The sequence below is a fragment of the Dermacentor silvarum genome, chromosome 1 (genome assembly GCF_013339745.2).
Source record: "Dermacentor silvarum isolate Dsil-2018 chromosome 1, BIME_Dsil_1.4, whole genome shotgun sequence".
NCBI lineage: Eukaryota > Metazoa > Arthropoda > Arachnida > Ixodida > Ixodidae > Dermacentor > Dermacentor silvarum.
In genome coordinates, this window is record NC_051154.1 from 125,073,475 (window position 1) to 125,091,134 (window position 17,660).

The window sequence follows — 17,660 nt, forward strand, 5'->3', positions numbered from 1 at the left end:
ATAAGGAAGGCGAATGCTAGAAAATAAGGCGGCGATGTGCCACGTCATTTCAGTCATGCACGTCTTTTGCCTTCCATGAGTTCGTGAAGTAGCGCCCTTTGCATCAGGAACTCAGTCACTAACACTGGCGTTTCTCTATGTTTACTTCATTAGTTCCGGATGGGCTACCAGTTCAAGTTCCCCATGTCCGAACTTCGCGAGCTGGCATCGCCCCACCCACTCGACAAATGTGAGATCGAAATAAAGGCTGCCGTGGGCGAACGTTTCCTGGACGTCATCGTGGATGGCTACGCGCGCTCCCGCGTCATCAATTCGTCACTCAGCCTAAAAATACTCGGCGTGAAGCCACTTGTCTTCAAGCCGGGCATGGTGTTCTCCATATACGTGAGTATGCGCAAACTGGTGTATAATACCGGGTAAGCCGTTGCATTTAGGTCACTCGTTTCTTTGTTCTCTTTCAGCATAGAATAATGGCAATTATAAACAGGTACGGTAATACTATGAATCTGCTTCGCGCACCAGTACCAAATAATCAAGGCTACTGTGCCAAAATATGCCCTGCAAGATTAGGGTAGGGCGCAGTGTTATGAAAGTACAGTGCGCCTTCAGAAAGCGAGCTAAGCACTGTCAGTGATGCATGTCAGGCGGAAACTACTTCGACGTCACGTACTGGCGTGTCGCAATGACTTCCCCAAGTCACGTATAAGTAAGTGTTGAGGTTTTATGCCCCGAAAGACGTACCCGTGGTTCACACCCGATTAATCAACACCTGGGGTACTTGAACGCACGCCTGACTCTTGTAAGTGGACAGTACACAACCATTTTAAATCGATAGCGTTACGAGCCCCGTGTCGCAGAAAATCCGGCGTCGGTGTCGGCTTCGGCGTAAGCATCGGCGTCCGTGGCATCCGTAGCGGAGAAATTCATCCCGAAGCACCCAGATCACACAGGCCCTCCGTGTGGCGCAAGGGGTTAGTGAACAAAATGGAATTTCTCAAAGTAATAGTGTAGACCGCTTGTAACTTAAGTCGCCGGAGTCGCGAATATCCGCACTATAAGCGGTACCGCACTATAACCAAAGGAACAATTTTCAAGGCCCGCACACATGCAAAACATGTGCACCGAGCCGCCACGCGTATGCGACAGTCGAGGAACGCGGCGAGAACGTTTGCATTCAATTTACAGTCGAATCTCGTTAATTCGAACCAAATCACGCGGCGGCGCCTCCGACAGGCATTGCTCCGGCACCGCCATATAGTAAAAGCTTAGGAGAGACCCCTCAATGTCGCGTGCGAAAAAAAAATGCGGCGGAAATTTCACCCTCTCTCAAATGGCAAGGTCGCCGATTCTGCGTTGCGCCGGAAGCTGCGTGTACGTGCCGACGTCTCAGCCACGCTACCGTAGCAGGGGCGTAGCCAGGGGGGGGGGGGGGGGTTCAAACCCCCCCCCCCCCGAAATGTTTTGCCCCCCCCCACTTACGCACCCTTTGTTCTCGTCGCTTCGCGCTGACATAATTCAAGAAACCGGTGCTACTATCACAATTTCATACCTGGGCACTTCCGTTTGGGTTGGTAATTTACAGCGAATCATGTCTGCATATGGAAAAAAACTGTCACGGTGTTTGTCAAGGCTTTGATACTCTGAAGTTTTGGGCGAGAATGTGGCGGCCGCATTCTGAAGCAACAAACGCGCAACAAATGAAGCAACAAATGCGGCAGCCGCATTTCAGATGAAGGCGAAAATGCTCGAGGCCCGTTTACTTAGATTTAGGTGCACGTTAAAGACCCCAGGTGGACGAAATTTCCAGTATACATTTCCGCCGCTTCCCTTCAGGTGCCGGTTAGGCAGCGCTCGCGCAGAATCTTATTAAGGCTCATTTACACCGGCGACTGACAGTGGTCGCAAAGCGACCAGTCGCAAATGGTCGCAAATGGTCGCTTTTCTCGAAAAGCGACTATTTTGGGCCAGTCGCTCGCTGCTCGATTTTTCAGTCGCGTGAGCGTGGTCGCAAAGCTGCTCAACCAATCAGCGCCGCGCCGAAAGTGATATTTGTCTTAATCCGGTGCCCTCCACGCCAAATGCAATGTCCACGCCACCATGTGCAGACTACAGGTGTCTTGTGATGCTGGGACGCAGCAGTTGCAGCAACGTGTCGAATGTACGCGGTCGCATTCGCTGGAAGCTAAACACCAGGGAAAGAAAGCACAACACAGATCCTTTTTCCAGCTGTCGTTCGTTGGATGAGTACGCCACCCAAAGGTGAACAGCGGGTGAACTTTAATATTATGCACCGAATCCCACGCAATGCGAACTAGAAATTACAACTTGCTCTCGATAATACTCGTTGTCATGCGCGCACAAAGTTCGGGCAGGAGGCGGCTTGCGTGGCCGGCCACTTCACGCCAGCGGAGGCACGGGCGCACCCACCAGCGTCCCGTTTTTTTCGGAGGCTTCCGCGCTGCGAGGGCTGACACCACGGCAGAGCCCATCAGCATAGTGACGACGTCTTCCTCTTCGCTAGCATCGAAATCCATGGCTATTGCCGGAAGGCGAAACCACAGCGAAGTGCGCGAACTGCGTAGATCCCTAGAATTCTCGCTGAAGAACGACAACATCCGGGATTGCGACTTGCAGGTCGCGCTCAGCCGGGCTTGCCGGTGTGAACATCAGTCGCCTTCGGTCGCTTTTTGGTCACCAGTCGCAAATGGTCGCGCGACCTCCTCAAGTCGGTGTGAATGAGTGTCTGCGCGCGAAACGTCTCTTGTTTGCGATTGCGCCCCTACGGAAGGCTGGCAGTTAACTGTTGTGTTGCTGAATCCCCAAACCAGCAATTACGGAAGGCTGGTAGTTGCTGTTCTGTTGTGGAATCCCAAACCAGCAATTACGGAAGGCTGGTAGTTGCTGTTCTGTTGTGGAATCCCAAGCCAGCAATGTACACATGAAGGGGTTGATGCCAGCAGTGAAATTCCACCGACTCGCAACAGAATGCACGAAACATACAGCCGACAAGCATGGATTACTGCTGTGCGCAGTACAGCGTAAGTAAACTCTTGTTGCAGGCGCTGACAGTTCTTGTCGGAGTTCACGCGTCCTGAGAAATTGATTATGTGCACTATGCACTACACAAGACACATTCCTGACACATTCCTGCATCACTAGTACACCAATCAGTCGAGATTTTGTGAGTTACAAGGCAGCTTCCTGTTTGCACCGGCGTAAGTGAAGCAGAAATGAGTTGCACGCACTACTTAAAATGCGTACACATGCCATATCTATGCTGTGCGGTGAAATATTCTGTACAATTCTGAATCTGTTGACGTAAAGGCAAATGACGGCTGCATGCTCGCACACAGCGGAGGACACAGCGGCCCGTGCACTTGTCGCAGGAAATGCAGCCCTCTCGTATGAGGGAGCAGGGCGACAAAAGCTTTGAAAAAAAAAAAAAGCATTACGCGTTTTTGCGCGTATTTAAGTTTTCTAGCGCAAAGACGCAGCGAACAAGCTATTGCTATGGGTGTAGGTATAGCCTGGTCACTCGTGCATTTTCACGTGTATAGCCGTCCTTGACTTGTTAAACGCACTTCGCCCCGACGAGGACGACGCCATCTACGCTTAACGGAGATTAACAATTAATGATGTCTTCTCCGATCGGGCGGGTCGTCTCAATGATGCGTTTTCGAAGACTGGTCCATTCAGTGGCGCGATGAGAGACCGTTGCTCCAAACGCCCACTGTACCTGTCGTACTGTATTTTACGGAGCTTACTTCACTTTTTACTTAATTTCTTCACAAGCACACGCGAGGGGGGGGGGGGGTCCTATATCTTTGATATACATGTAGAGAGTCTGCTTAAACTACCGATATTTATTATTGATCACGTCACGTAAAGGAAAGCAGACGCTTGCCCCCCCCCCCCCCGGTCGGGCCGGTGAACCCCCCCCCCCCGAAAAAAATTTCTGGCTACGCCCCTGTACCGTAGCCACGCGTAGAAAATGGCAGTGAACCCTTCTTTCTCCTTTACATTTCCTCTACTTTTTGGTCACGTGTTGACCTTGCACGCTGCGGCTACGGCGCAGAGGGAAGCAGCGGCGCTGTCCCAGGTCGGCCAACGAAACTGCCCACGCCGGCAAACGCCCGCTTCCCGATAACGGCAGAAAACGAAACTTCAGGGAGCTGGCGCCGGGCCGGCTGTAGCGGCGGCGGGCGCGCACAGTGACAGTCGAAAGTGAGGGAGGGCGAGGGGAGCCACCGAAGCGGCGGAGTTGCGGAGGCGAAATCCGCTTCCCTGCCGCCCTCATCCCTCACATTCCACGGTCTCCGCGTGCGCCCTTCGCCGTGCCGTGCCGGCGCCGCCCGTTCCCTCCCTGAAGTTTCGTTTACTGCTGTTATCGTGAAGCGAGCTTTGGCCGGCGTTGGCAGTTTCGTGGTCCTCGCTCGCTATGGGGATCCTGCGTTGCCCAGGGGGCGCTGCAAAAATGGTGCTAAAAAGCGCCCTCAATCCGAAACTGGGTAGTACCAAGCTCGGTCGTCTGCTTTGGATTGCACGTTTACAATATGGACCCGCCACTTTCGGTTGTGTTGTACCACGGATTGCAGCGAATATCGGGCGCCGAAGATTTTTTCAGGGATGGCACGCTGCGTAAAGGCAAGAAATTATGCAACGCCGAATACGTGTAAGCAGTTCAAGAAATAAGCAGCGAAGTTTTAGCGCGGTGTCAATCGCAAGTGAAGCGAGTCACGTACGAAGCTGAACTTCGGGTAAGGTTTTCACGCTGCTAGATTCAGGCGCACAAACACGAGGAATTCTTGTTATAAATGAATTCACAGTAGTGATAAGCAGACATCATGTGTACGGAACTGCTCGAGCGCGCGACGGTACGCGCCGCGTCGGCAGCGGTCTTTCAGCATGCCGCGATGTACGAACTGCTCGAGCGCACGATCGTACGCGCCGCGACGGCAGCGGTCTTTCGACATGCCGCGAAACGGCGGGCCTCCTGCAATCTTTGTTGACTGCATGCCGCTTGACAAGTAATTATGCCTGCGCTGTAGTAGCCGCCATCTGTCCCTTTAGCAACTGATAGATAACTGATGCAATGCATATGAGGTCGCAGCAACGTACGTGCGAATCGCGCTGCAGCGCGAGCTCGTGCGCTGCTCGCTTGATGTAGCTTTTAATGACAGCGCTCGAACATCGATGTGCTGTAATCAATACTACCTTGCTGTGCTGCCTCAACGTGCTGACTTGATGTCAAGGATGAGCACATTTAACTCTCTAACCTGTGCTTCTCGAAGTAGGGCAGTGAATTGTCACCGAATCAGCCCGACCACTTGTGGTCATTTGCACACACCACTTCACCCAGCGCGACGAACTGCAGTTATCCAGCGCGCCCGACGCTCCGCTTCGTGAGGCCTTGAAGGAAAACGGTAGAATCTGATGTTGGTATTCAGGCCTTCTTCGTGGCAGCCCACGATGCAGCAGTAACGATGGCGAAGCTTTTTCAAGGCTGAACTAGGTCTCTCCGGATCGGCGTCGCCGATGTCTTCTGCTTCCAGCATTAAGTCCCACGGCACACGGAGAGTCCGTTTTCGTTAAACTATAGGCTGCGGCCAGCTCGCAGCGTGGTCTGTGAGAAGTGACGAGCCATTTCGCACTCGCAACAGGGCAGAAAAAAGTGCGAATCGACGCAAATCTCCGGCTAGAAACGTGCTTCGCCACAGCCAGGGCTCTACTGCCCAAGCTGGTACTACCCAGATGACGTTTTTCGCCGCGGCCAGGCGCCGCTACTATACCTCAAACTCCAGCGCAAGACGCCCATGCGCGCCGTGATATTTTCTCGCACTCAAGGCTCTGGTTTCAGCCTCACTGGCTGTTCGTTCGCACCACGTGCCCTTCTCCTCCACTTCGTCTCTCTTTCTTCCTCGAGCACTCCTTGGGGCACCCGTTTGAGGGGAGCGTTCGCCGTCTCCGCTGACTTCCGTACTCCCAGGCAGCCACACTGTAACCGGTATTTCATTTCCCGCAACTGCACTATAAGCGATACGTGTCTACATGGAGTGCTATGGGAAAAGTAACGGAACTCTGAAAAGACCGCACTATATCCGGTCCTGCACTATAAGCGGTTACATTATAAGTGGTCTATACTGTATCCACCAGAATAATCGTAAAGTACGACTTAAGGGGGGACGTGGCTTTGAAAATCAACTTCCTGATTTCTTCATGGATTTTGATGAAAATTGGCACAAATGTTTGGAATGTCTCCCTGATACTTCCATAAAAGTTTCAGAGTGATACCTTTAGAAAATTTTATTGAGCAGAATTTTTCTCTCTTGAACTTTCTGGAGGGCCTGGGGAGCTTAAAAAACATGATAGAAGGCTCGTTGAGTATTGACTGCATAGCTCAATGCATGCTGAAGGTCGTGACAGTCTTACTTTAGTTTTTTTTCGCAACACAATTTTTTTTAGATAGTCATTTTTCAAGTTACCTTCGCACCAAGCACACTTTCGGAGTGAACGAATAGCCACACCATAAATTTATAAAAAGTGAAGATAAAAATTCTGATGTTTTTTTTTTTTTTTTTGACCCGCCGTGGTTGCTCAGTGGCTATGGTGTTGGGCTGCTGAGCATGAGGTCGCGGGATCGAATCCCGGCCACGGCGGCCGCATTTCGATGGGGGCGAAATGCGAAAACACCCGTGTACTTAGATTTAGGTGCACGTGAAAGAACCCCAGGTGGTCTAAATTTCCGGAGTCCCCCACTACGGCGTGCCTCATAATCAGATCGTGGTTTTGGCACGTAAAACCCCATAATTTAATTTTTTTTTTTGTGATGTGTGTTTTGTGATGTGGGGCTTCTTGGACATGTGGCCTCTGGTCTGCTGTGCCTTTGTTCTGCGTTTATCATTGTTGTATGGCATTCTTTACTGCTGCTCTACAAAGAGCATGATGCCTGGGTTTGAAACCAAGTGAGGTGCAGAACTATGTGGGCATAAATATACAGTAGTTCTAGCGTTGTACCTGCAGACTGCCTCATTGATACCAGTCTCTAGTGCAGTCAGTGAGGCATTGTTTTCTTTTGGTAGAATCGACCATGTTACTGAATGAAGGCTCTCAGCAGCCTTCTGAATCATCTTCCATTGACAATGGCTATGGAGGTTAGGAGAGCCACTGATAGATAGGCAGCATTGATGCAGTTGCTAGGTGCTTTCCAGCCTGTACTTTTGTATCATGCCTCACTTCTGCAGCCAGGTGTCTGTGCCAGCCCAAGTGGCCTAGTGAACAGAGCTCATGATGAGGTTCTCTTTATGAAGGGGTGGTATGATAGGTATTGTTACGAGATATCGTGGCATTACGATAATAGAGTCGGCGCGCGATGTGCTAAGTCGCAGGTCCGAGGTGCCGATGTGCGAAATGCCTGGTCGCGGGTCCGCGGAATAGACGCTTGACGAGCTTAGTCGCGCAGTCCGAGGTGCCGATGCGCGAAATGCCTGGTCGCGGGCAGAGGCGGATCCAGGTTTTTTGTAGCGTTAGCTACACTGGCCTAGCCAAGCCCGTTTCGCGCGGCACATCAAGAGCCGTGCTGCGCATGCGCAAGGATCAGTGATGTCACACGGCTTGCGCACCGGAGCTACCGGAGCCGGCACCTCTCGCGCACTCCGCCGCCGCGCGCGGATCACCGCCGCCGGTCTGCGCATTCCAGAGGAGTGACGTCGTAGCCGTCGTAGACGCACTGGCGCCGGCGCGCGCTCGCTGTGCAGTCACCGTCTGACACTGCGCTGGAGCCGCTGCGCTTCTGACTGGCGTTTGCCTGTGTGGTATAGCCATGGAGAAGGAGAGCGCAAATGCTGCTCAACAGCGCAGAAGAACGGAGAAGCTTGACTCATAAGAATAATCTTATCTTAAGAATAATCTTAAGAATAAGCTAAGAATAATCAGCTGAACGTTTGCTAACGCTACGTATATCCTGGCATAGCCGAGCTAAGCCACTGCAACTTTTTTTCTGAGGGGGGAGGGGGTCAGATTTTGTCAATGATGATGATGATGATAGTAGCCTCTCTCATATACCGAAATTCACCGTTTCTGCTCACGATAAACCCGCGTTTTATACGGCTAGAGCAACACCTGTAGCCCGCCGTGGTGGCTCAGTCAGCTCAGGCGTTGCGCTGCTGAGCACGAGATCGCGGGATCGAATCCCGGCCGCGGCGGCCGCATTTCGATGCAGGCGAAATGCAATAACGCCCGTGTGCTTATGTTGTAGTGCACGTTAAAGAACCCCAGGTGGTCAAAATTAATCCGGAGCCTTCCACTACGGCGTGCCTCATAATCAGAACTGCTTTTGGCACGTAAAACCCCAGAAAGATGAAGCCCTATAGCGAAGCCAGGTATCGGTTTCTCCGAGCTTATAGGAAAATGACATTACCCAATACAGCCATGTGCTGGCGGCTGTGCCTGATAATACAGGGTGTTCAAAACTAAGCTTGATGCTTTTCTTAAAATTAGGCACTGGGAGGCACGCGAAGACCACCTGTGCAAATAAGTTATGTGGTCAGGGGGGCACAAAGTGAGATGATAATTATCGCTGTGAGCAGCCCAATTACCTAAAATTGAACAATTATTTTTGTCGACTGCAGTAAGTGGGTATGTTTGTATTGAAAACTTAGAGGCAGTCGTGTGTCTACACAGTATCAGTCGGAAGAATTATTCTAGCGTGTTCGTGCTCCGAGATATCCGACTCCAAATTTCAATTGTTGTACTTCGCAGAGTTATCGAGTCGACGCAAGAGCAGTTTATGCTTTGCATTGCTGTGGAAGGGGGGGCATTTTGAACGTTTTTAGGGCATTGACATCTTGATCGGTTAAGTGTTGTCATGAGATTTGTGCATGACAACACCAAACTTTAAGCGGCAGTATGAAATATTCGTTAGCATCGCTAAAAAGGTTTCTGCTGTTGATGGTACAGTGGTTGCTTTTGATTTCAATAAAACTTATAATACTTGGAAATCAGCAGTCACTTTATTTGCGTAGCCCAGGCAAGGACCATGCCCGGTCGTCTAGTCACCATTACGCACGCGCACTGCCCTCCGGCTTCTCCGCGCGCGCCATTATCTCGGCATGGCAGCTGCCGCCATCTTTACAGGCTGCGCGGTCGCGTGTTACGACAGCGGTTACGGGTTCTTCGATTTTTTTTTTTCGCCAGCCGTGAGGGGAAGGGGGACAGTTATTATCTTTGCCAATGCCTCCGCCGCGTTGTCAGACTAAGCGCCGCACCCAACAGCCGCGACACATCAGGGAGGAGCTTTGCGCCGATAGATCACTCTCTTGCATGCGTAATCATGCAAACGACAATTAAAATTTGTAGTTGGATATCTCGGAGCATAGACACGCTAGAAGGATTCTTCGAAGTGAAACTGTGTAGAAACACGACTGCCTCTAACTTTTGAATACAAACATACAGACTTACTGCAGTTAATAAAAAGTTAATTATTTAATTTTAGTCAATTCGGCTGCTGACTAGCGATAATTATCATCTCACTTTGTGTCCCCCTGGCCACATAACTTATTTGCGGAGGTGGTTTTCACGTGCCTCCCAGTGCCTCATTTTAAGAAAATCATAAAGCTTAATTTTGAACACCCGGTATATCTAGCCTGTATTGTTTCTTAAAATAAAATTTGGGATGATCTGTCGCAGGTTCGTTATAAACGTGTAAGCACGGGTCCATCTTTGGAGTTGTGTTGGGATACCTTGATTTCCTTAAGAAGATTCTTTGTGTTCGGCTCAGGCACCTTCGTTTGCTTTGGAGTAACGCTCCGCTCCAACGCTGCAACCCCTACGCTGGTTGTTTACGATATGCGAATCACCGCGTATGAAGACTCACGACGCCACCTACAAGAAGAACGATGTGGCGTAGTAGCTGTGAGCGCGAGCCAGCATCTTGATGTTTTGTTTCCCACGCGACGTCATCCTTTTACACAAGGCGCGCATCTGCTCCCGTTTCTCTAACCACGCGACGCCATCCTATGCCCGCGCACTCTATGCCCGCGCGCTGGCGTTGGCCGCTGACGTCACGCTCCCCCACTTGGCAGCCGCTGCTCGAGGCTTCGCCCCGCTCCGCGAGAACGGCCACTCAGATAAACGGATCCGGCGGCTTTGAGCCTCCTATGCTTAATGTACGACAATACAACTGCGAAATTACAATGAAAAACTTGTAGCGTACGAACGGTACTGTGCTCGTACTGGATATTGTCAACGTGTAACTGATCACAATGAGTGCTACAGTTAAAAAAAAAAAAAGTCGCCTATGCGTAGTTCTTAGTTTAGCTGTTAGTTATTATTTATATATGAACACTTCAGCGAGAGATCTCTTTCATTAAGCAGGTTGGTCGCGGAACCGATGACAGCCAGTGAGGCAACCGATGACACCCCAATGGGGAACTAAGTTGATCAGGCGCGAAGGCGCTCGCGCGGACATCGGCATGCTTGGCAAAAAGGACGTCCCCTCGTTCATTCGACGCCACCGACGGGACGAGTAAGGCACGGCCGGCGCCAGGAGGTCCAAGGTGTGCATGAGAAAAAATAACTACGGCAACTTCGCGACACCACACCCCTACGGAAAACAAATAAGCTTGTGAGCGAGCTAGCTTTACTTCTACATGGCTGTTACCACTGGTACTCGCGAAAAATAATTTTGAAGAATGGTGGTGGCCATATTTTTTCGACAGGGCCATCCCCCTGTCAGCGAGGGGGCGATGCAGAAATCTGAGGGGGGGGGGGGGGGGGGGGGTCAGGACATCCGGACATCCCCCCTGGATCCGCGCCTGGTCGCGGGTCCAAACGCTCGGTTAGCTCAATCGCGCAGTCCGAGGTGCCGACGTGCGAAATGCCTAGCTGCGGGTCCGAGGAGTCGACACTCCATGAGCGATGTGGCCGACACGCGAAATGCCTAGCCGCAGGCTCCAGGAGTCGACGCTTGAGGTGCCGACGCGCGAAATGCCTAGCCGCGGGTCCGAGGAGTCGACACTCGATGAGCGATGTTCCGACGCGCGAAATGCGTAGCCGCGGGCTCGGGGAGTCGATGCTCGATGTGCTAGTCGCGCAGTCGGAGGCGCCGATGCACGAAATGCTTAGGCAAGGATCCGAGAAGTCCGCGCGCGATGTGCTTCATCGCCGAGACGGAGACGCCTACGCGCGAGAGGCTTAGCCGCGTGTCCGAGGATGCTCGGTCGCGAATTCCGCGTCACCGATGCTCGGAATGCTTAGCCGCGGGTCTGAGACGTCCACAAGAAGCGGGATCGGCCACGCTACTGCGATGTCCGCGTAGCGCCCGTTTTAACCCTCATCGAGATTACGGAAACTGTCCGGAGCTCGCGAGGAGACCGCAACAAGCGGTGCAGACGACGCCATCACGGAGCGAGCACCGGACCAATGGCGAACCGCGCTGGAGTCACGTGGCGGGCGCGGCCAATCGGTGGCTCCGGCACGACCTTCAATCATTTGCTTTTTGTGTGCTTGTTTCTGTATGGAGGAGATAGCTGAAGCAGCGGCAGACTTAAGACGGAGAAATGCGCTTTCCAACGAGACTAAGATGGCGGCGCTCGGCTGCGCCGTTCCGGAGATATCGTGGCTTGAAAAACGCCGTTCTTTCGCGATTTCCGCGCAATTTTTCGGCACCATGGCTGACAAAACAATTTTTTTAGACCACTTCGACTTGGTTTTCACTGATGAAATTTCGGAATCAGTTAGAATAAGAGTTACAGAAACTGAAAATGTGATTTTCAAAAAATCGATTTTTTAGCCATTTTTCGCGATGCGAAAGCCGCGTCCCCCCTTAACTAACAACCTACAGACATGATAGCGTCGGATTGTAATTTGAATATACGAGAAAAAAGCCTGATAAGCAGCCAGGGATTTTTGAATGCTATCGCGTTCCACTTTTAAATGCGATGCTTAAGCGTCCTCCAATTCTGATGGTGCGCGGCTCAAGCAAGCAACGCTCACGCAGTTATTTTTTGTTCCGATTTTGTCGCAACGTGGTAGCCGCACCCGGAAATCGAGCCATCTATTTCGTGCTAAGCTATTATGAGAAACGTCTATCGTAAGATGGACAGTGAGATACGGCGCAACATATTTACTGCGGGGCTTTGCGGCCTTTGTAGCTGCATTAAGTAGAACAAGATAGGACTTGGCTTATTGTTCGATTTGTATGCATAGTTAATCTGGGCCAAGTACTTGGTCCTGTGAGCAAGAACTGTCAACGCCGCTCGGGCTTCGTCTTTCCGGCTTGCAGATTGCCGTGACATACCATGACTTGGTCAAGCTGCCCGAGGAGAAACTGGCCCGCTCTAACATCACGGTCAGCTTCACGTCACAGGGTGGCGGTCGGGGCATAGAGGATGTCCAGAAGCAGCCTGACGAGCAAGGCATGGCCGTCATCGAAGTGGAGCCGCCCGAGAGCGCCGAGCGCATCGTAATCAAGGTACGTGCCTTCTACTGGTATCGCGTGTCTAATGACGACTTCAGAGCTCTTGATTAAGCGTCCTTTCATACTTTCTGTATACTTGAATGTGGCGCGAAATACATTTCGTGAAAGGGGACAGAAAAGAGGAGACAGTCGCCAGTGAATGTGGCGCGAAATACATTTCGTGCCACATTAAAGTATACCTAAATCTCAGCACCAACTTGCCCAAGAACAAGTTCTTTTCATACTTTCATTTCAGGCACACACAAACAAAAAAAGAATATGCAAGAGAAAATATTACGGTTGTGGTCTTGTGTCCTAAAGCAGTTGCTTTCATTTAGCTTTTCTTGAGCCTATGTCTTTGTCAAATTGTAGTGCAGATATGAAAGGGAAAGTTGGCATCCACCTCAAACTACCCTGCGAAGTTACGAAGGAAACCGATGCGGATTTCCTTTATTTATATCTGTTTTTATCTGAGGCATGATCAGACGTGTTACTTGTGTGAATTTATTCGTGATACCACTTTACTATTCTAAAAGTTGCCTTTTTAGCTCAACACGATTCAACTGGTTCTTACAGGCGAGATATCATGATAAAGAAGACTCGGTGGAAACAGAAGCACTTGCGGTTGCTCAACATTCACCTAAGAAGAAGTACATACAGATAACTACCAGCACAACGAATGGCATTGTAAGTATCCTGACGTCTCTTACAGACATTTCTGCGTCAGCCTTATTATAAGCACAAGCTGCAGAGAAAAAAAAAAGCCGGAGTGATTTGATATGAAAAGTTTACATTAGCGTCTGAAATTGGCTCAAGTGCTTCAGGAATTACGGGCGTTACGGTGAAACTGTTACGGTGAAACTAGTTGCTTCTGTCAAGTTTGCGGACGATATCTTGTAGGCGGCTCCATGCTCCCAGGTATCAAAAACGTTTCGAATCAGCCGCTGTTTGAGGTTCGTGGTACCAATATGTCATCACGAAAACGTTGCAATCTTCTTACAAACGATTACAATCTTTTAACAGTGGACCCCTCTGTACATCACAGTTGCAAATACAAATGAATATAGCAAAATACAAAAAATTACAAAAAAAACTATAGAAATGGAGCTTTAGAAAAAAGGTTAGCGGATATGTGAACTCATCGTTACGTTCTACGCAAGTGTTTACTAGTTCCTTTCAAATCAACTGAGGTGTGCCTAAAATCTATTGCATCATGCTTTTTTTTTTTCTTCCAGGCTGGCCAGTACGCTATATTCCACGTGCGCACCAACTTTTACATCAAGTTCTTCCACTATTTGGTGAGTTATTCCTGGTTGTTTTTTTGGTGGCATCTGTTTTAGTAAAGTATCGTTAGTATCAGTATTCCTAGATGGCTTATTTCGTAGTGTTAAACGACCGTCATGTTGTCGCAGTGTAGGAAGCTCGACATCGTAAGAATAGCAGAAGGCTCGTGTTTAGGTGCCATCGACAAGCATCTAACGGGTATTCGTACGTCCCTTGCCTTGAAGACAATCTGAATGCCATGCAGGTGATTTCCAAGGGAACTGTGCTCCAATCTGGAGTGCAAAGAGCCTATGGTCTGGTCCAGACGATAACCGCATTCAGCATTCCCTTGTCGCCCGAAATGGCACCGGCTGTGAAAGTGATGGTGTACCAGATATCCAGCAACGGTGACCTCACCGCTGACGCCATCATAGTTCCTGTCCAGGGTATCAACCGAGGAAACGTAAGACTGAATGCTGCTCCGTTTGGTTTACCTGCTATTTGTATGTCACCTGTCTCTTCCATTTTATAGCCAAGTACATTTATACAGCAAATTATGTTACTGACTGTTTTGGCGGCAAGCTATTTGTTTTTAGGTACTTGTATCTCTTCTTCGTACAGCTTGATGCCATGTATTTAACTAATTACTTGACATGAACTACGTCGGAGAAAAAAGGAAAACAATCTAATTAGACTTGATAGTTTATGATGTTGAAAATAAAAACGAAGTTATGTGAAATAAAATGATAAATGGAAGTTAAACGATAAGATGAATATATAGAAGTATACTTAATGACTCGTTATTTTCCTTTGAGACCTTTATTTATTTAGAGCCACAATTAGAGCAAAGTTGCACACACTTCGTGGCCTTTATTTTTCCTTATTATTTCAGCTGTGGATGCATTTGGCTGTGTTTTTGAAAAGTGTGGTTGAGACTTTTATGGACCTCAGCATATTCTGTTTTTCTATTTACAGTTCTACATGTGGAAGAACTTGAAGCAAGACCGATCCAACAACTTGATTGAACTGGTTCCAACGTATTCTCCGGAAACTGTAGCCGGTCTCAACGGCCTGGACAGCGACTTGGTGGCTGTGCAGGGAAAGAACGATCTGACACTCACGTCGGTGAGGCCACGTTTGGTGTTCACTATGGGAATGCGCGCCTTGAACTGCGGGACGTCCTGGGACCGCCTGCACGCATTGCACGCAATGACGCTGTTTCTGTGCCCCCATAGTCACAACTTCTCTTACATAAGTGCAGGCTGTGATTGGCCATCGCTGCGGAGATGGTCTCGCTATTATGCCAACTGCATTCATGAATGACGGGCATCCGAACGCCGGTCAACCAGAAAACTCTCTTACGTAAGAAAAGTCGTGTTAATACAGGGCCTGGTCTTTCCAGAGGGCTACAGTTGTTAACGAGACTTAGTAGTTGATCTTGACGTGTGTGTACTTACATGTACGCTTATGTGCCGTCTATGGGCGTATGTTGGCAAAATTAAGGTGCGTTATCTCATCTTTCGCGGTACACCTAGAGCAACATGTCAGGCTTTCAGTCTCGCTAACATCGCCAACGCCTCAATGAAGTCAAACCTTCTCTCTCCATCTGATGCTCGCGGCGTGCTTGTTTTAAACTGTATTCTACGTTGCGATCCAAACAAGAGAAATGTTTCACAGGATAAGTTGGAGACGAGGTGATCAACAGAGTTGGACAAGCAAGAGAAACCTCAACCTGGAGCCAGCGTTTCGACAAGGCGTCGTGTCTTCATTGTCTTCGACCAAGACAAGGCCTCCATGTCGAAATGCTGGCTCCAGACTGACGCTTCCCTTCTTTACCTGCTGTTTAACTATTATACATTGTGGTGTTTCTTTGTGTAACTGCACAAGGACGACATATCCACACATATTTAACACCCGCTGTAAACAAAAACAAAAAAATTACACTGTGAATTTTTTATCATTTTAGTTGCACTTCCTTAATGTGCGCTCCGATATTTGATAACCCACTGTGTTCTTGTCAGTCTTTCGAGACTTCCATTTGTTCGCTTAGGGCATCTCTTATTGTAACTGTTGTTGCAGTCCCCGACTATTGTGTACATGCTGGAACCGAGTCTACTTGGATGCTTTAGTGGGCTGGCTGCACGTGCTAACGTGCAAACCTTGAGCGTGTCATCCGGCATGGAGATCATGTTTCAGGCACATATTTGAAGTCTAGAATGAGCTGCAGTCTTTTTCAGTCAGCTCAGGGTGTTTACCTTTAGTGTCCTTGTCAGCCAATGAGATACGCATGGACACAAAGCTACGATTATGAAAACGGTTAAAAAGTACACATATTACAATAGCACTGGCACGAGTACTCGCTCCCTAGGAGTGGCAAAGTTAAATGACTCGAGCGATGTTTACTCCTGTCGCGCCGTGGAATCGCGGTCTCAGCTTGACGCAGTAGTCACGTTGGGAAATATCCTCTTTGGGCAATGCATGATGAAGCAATGTCCACTTCAAGGAGCAAAGCGTGTGCGCGTGTAATTTTTCACTGGCATTGCGCGTAGGAAGGTGACGAAGATTTGTCACGCTGTTCCCTCTAACACTCTCGGATCGCCGCAGGTCATCGAAACCCTGTACCACATGGAGGACCACTGGGGAAGCCATGTGCGCGCCGTGTGGCGGGACCGTGACGGGAAACCAGACAAGGCGGAATACTACGTCACGCAAAACTTCGCTCCAGACGTTAACAAGACGTTCGCGGTGCGTATACGTTGTGCCCAAGGCGACGCACGGCGTTTCTATACGAGTGAATATTTTCGGCAGTGCATGCATTCGGTACGGATGTGAAGCAGCAGGATTTTACTGGCGTTAGTGACGAATTAGGAGGAGTAGCATTGCTTGTCGATTAGCTGTGTAGGTGCGATTAGCGAAAATTACAAACTGGAAAACTTGATGGCCGCTCATGAGGCGCGGGGAAACCCTCAATTATACAAATGTAAACCATCACAAATTTTCCTCGGCTGCCACCCTTACGAAAAAAAAAAGGAAAAAATTGTTCTTTTACTTTTATTTTTCCTCACGCTGCATACTAGAACGCGCACAGAGACCCGTCTCGGTGGCTCACTCAGTGGCTATGGCGTTCTGCTGCTTAGCGCGAGGTTGCGGGTTCAATTCTCGACCGCGGCGGCTGCATTTCGATGGGGGTTAAAGGCAGAAACGCACTAGTATATTGATTTAGGGGCATGTTAAGGAACCTTTAATCCACAGCGCCCCTGCACGGCGCACCTCATAATCCACTGTGCTGCTTCGTCAGCATAGCAGACGCGCCCGAGCATGAAAAGCAGGTGCCTGCAATGAATAGCAGTCGAATTTGATCAAGTGGTTGAAGTGTTCGGTGATCGAATCAAAGCCAGAAATAAAATATGCCCCCACTTCACTTGCATAAGGCGGATGACAACAAGAACAGCATTCGATTAATTCCGTTTCGGTAGCATTTAGCAGTATTAGTTGCATGTGTGCACGTGTGCCTGTGTCAATATTTATCTTTCAACATCAATACTTTATCTTTCTCTTGCAGTTCGCAGGGCTAATTGTGTCCACAAACCTGAATGTTACAACCCTTCCAGGCAAGTATACACTCGTATTCTCGGATCTTCGGTCAAGGATTTGATAATCCAAAACAAGCTGCTAAGTCGAAAACTATAGTCTTTGGCCGTCTGAGGGAACCAACAAACCTACTACCTTGCGTGTTAGTGGCTGTTTGAGGCCTATCACGGAGTCTGTTTCTCTGTGGCCATCTTTATAAACTCGTTATTATATCTTTTGTCAGCATTCTCGTTTGGCAGCAGTGCAACAATTAACGATCTTAGGCTGGCGCGATTGCTTCACCTTATGTAATGTAGCTTTTTTGGGGGGAAATGTACTTTTGAATTCATACGATACCGTGTGGAATAATAAT

General features: G+C 49.4%; 1 protein-coding gene across 1 annotated transcript in view; it reads left to right on the forward strand.

Moving 5' to 3' along the window:
* Window positions 1-17,660, forward strand: part of LOC119435998 (CD109 antigen-like) — a 110,961-nt gene that overhangs the window by 62,311 nt on the left and 30,990 nt on the right. The window contains exons 7-14 of the mRNA XM_037702716.2: window positions 154-384; window positions 12,281-12,469; window positions 13,031-13,141; window positions 13,690-13,752; window positions 13,983-14,180; window positions 14,693-14,842; window positions 16,322-16,462; window positions 17,280-17,328. Coding sequence (XP_037558644.1) covers window positions 154-384; window positions 12,281-12,469; window positions 13,031-13,141; window positions 13,690-13,752; window positions 13,983-14,180; window positions 14,693-14,842; window positions 16,322-16,462; window positions 17,280-17,328 — 1,132 coding nt within the window. The remainder of the gene's footprint in view (window positions 1-153; window positions 385-12,280; window positions 12,470-13,030; window positions 13,142-13,689; window positions 13,753-13,982; window positions 14,181-14,692; window positions 14,843-16,321; window positions 16,463-17,279; window positions 17,329-17,660) is intronic.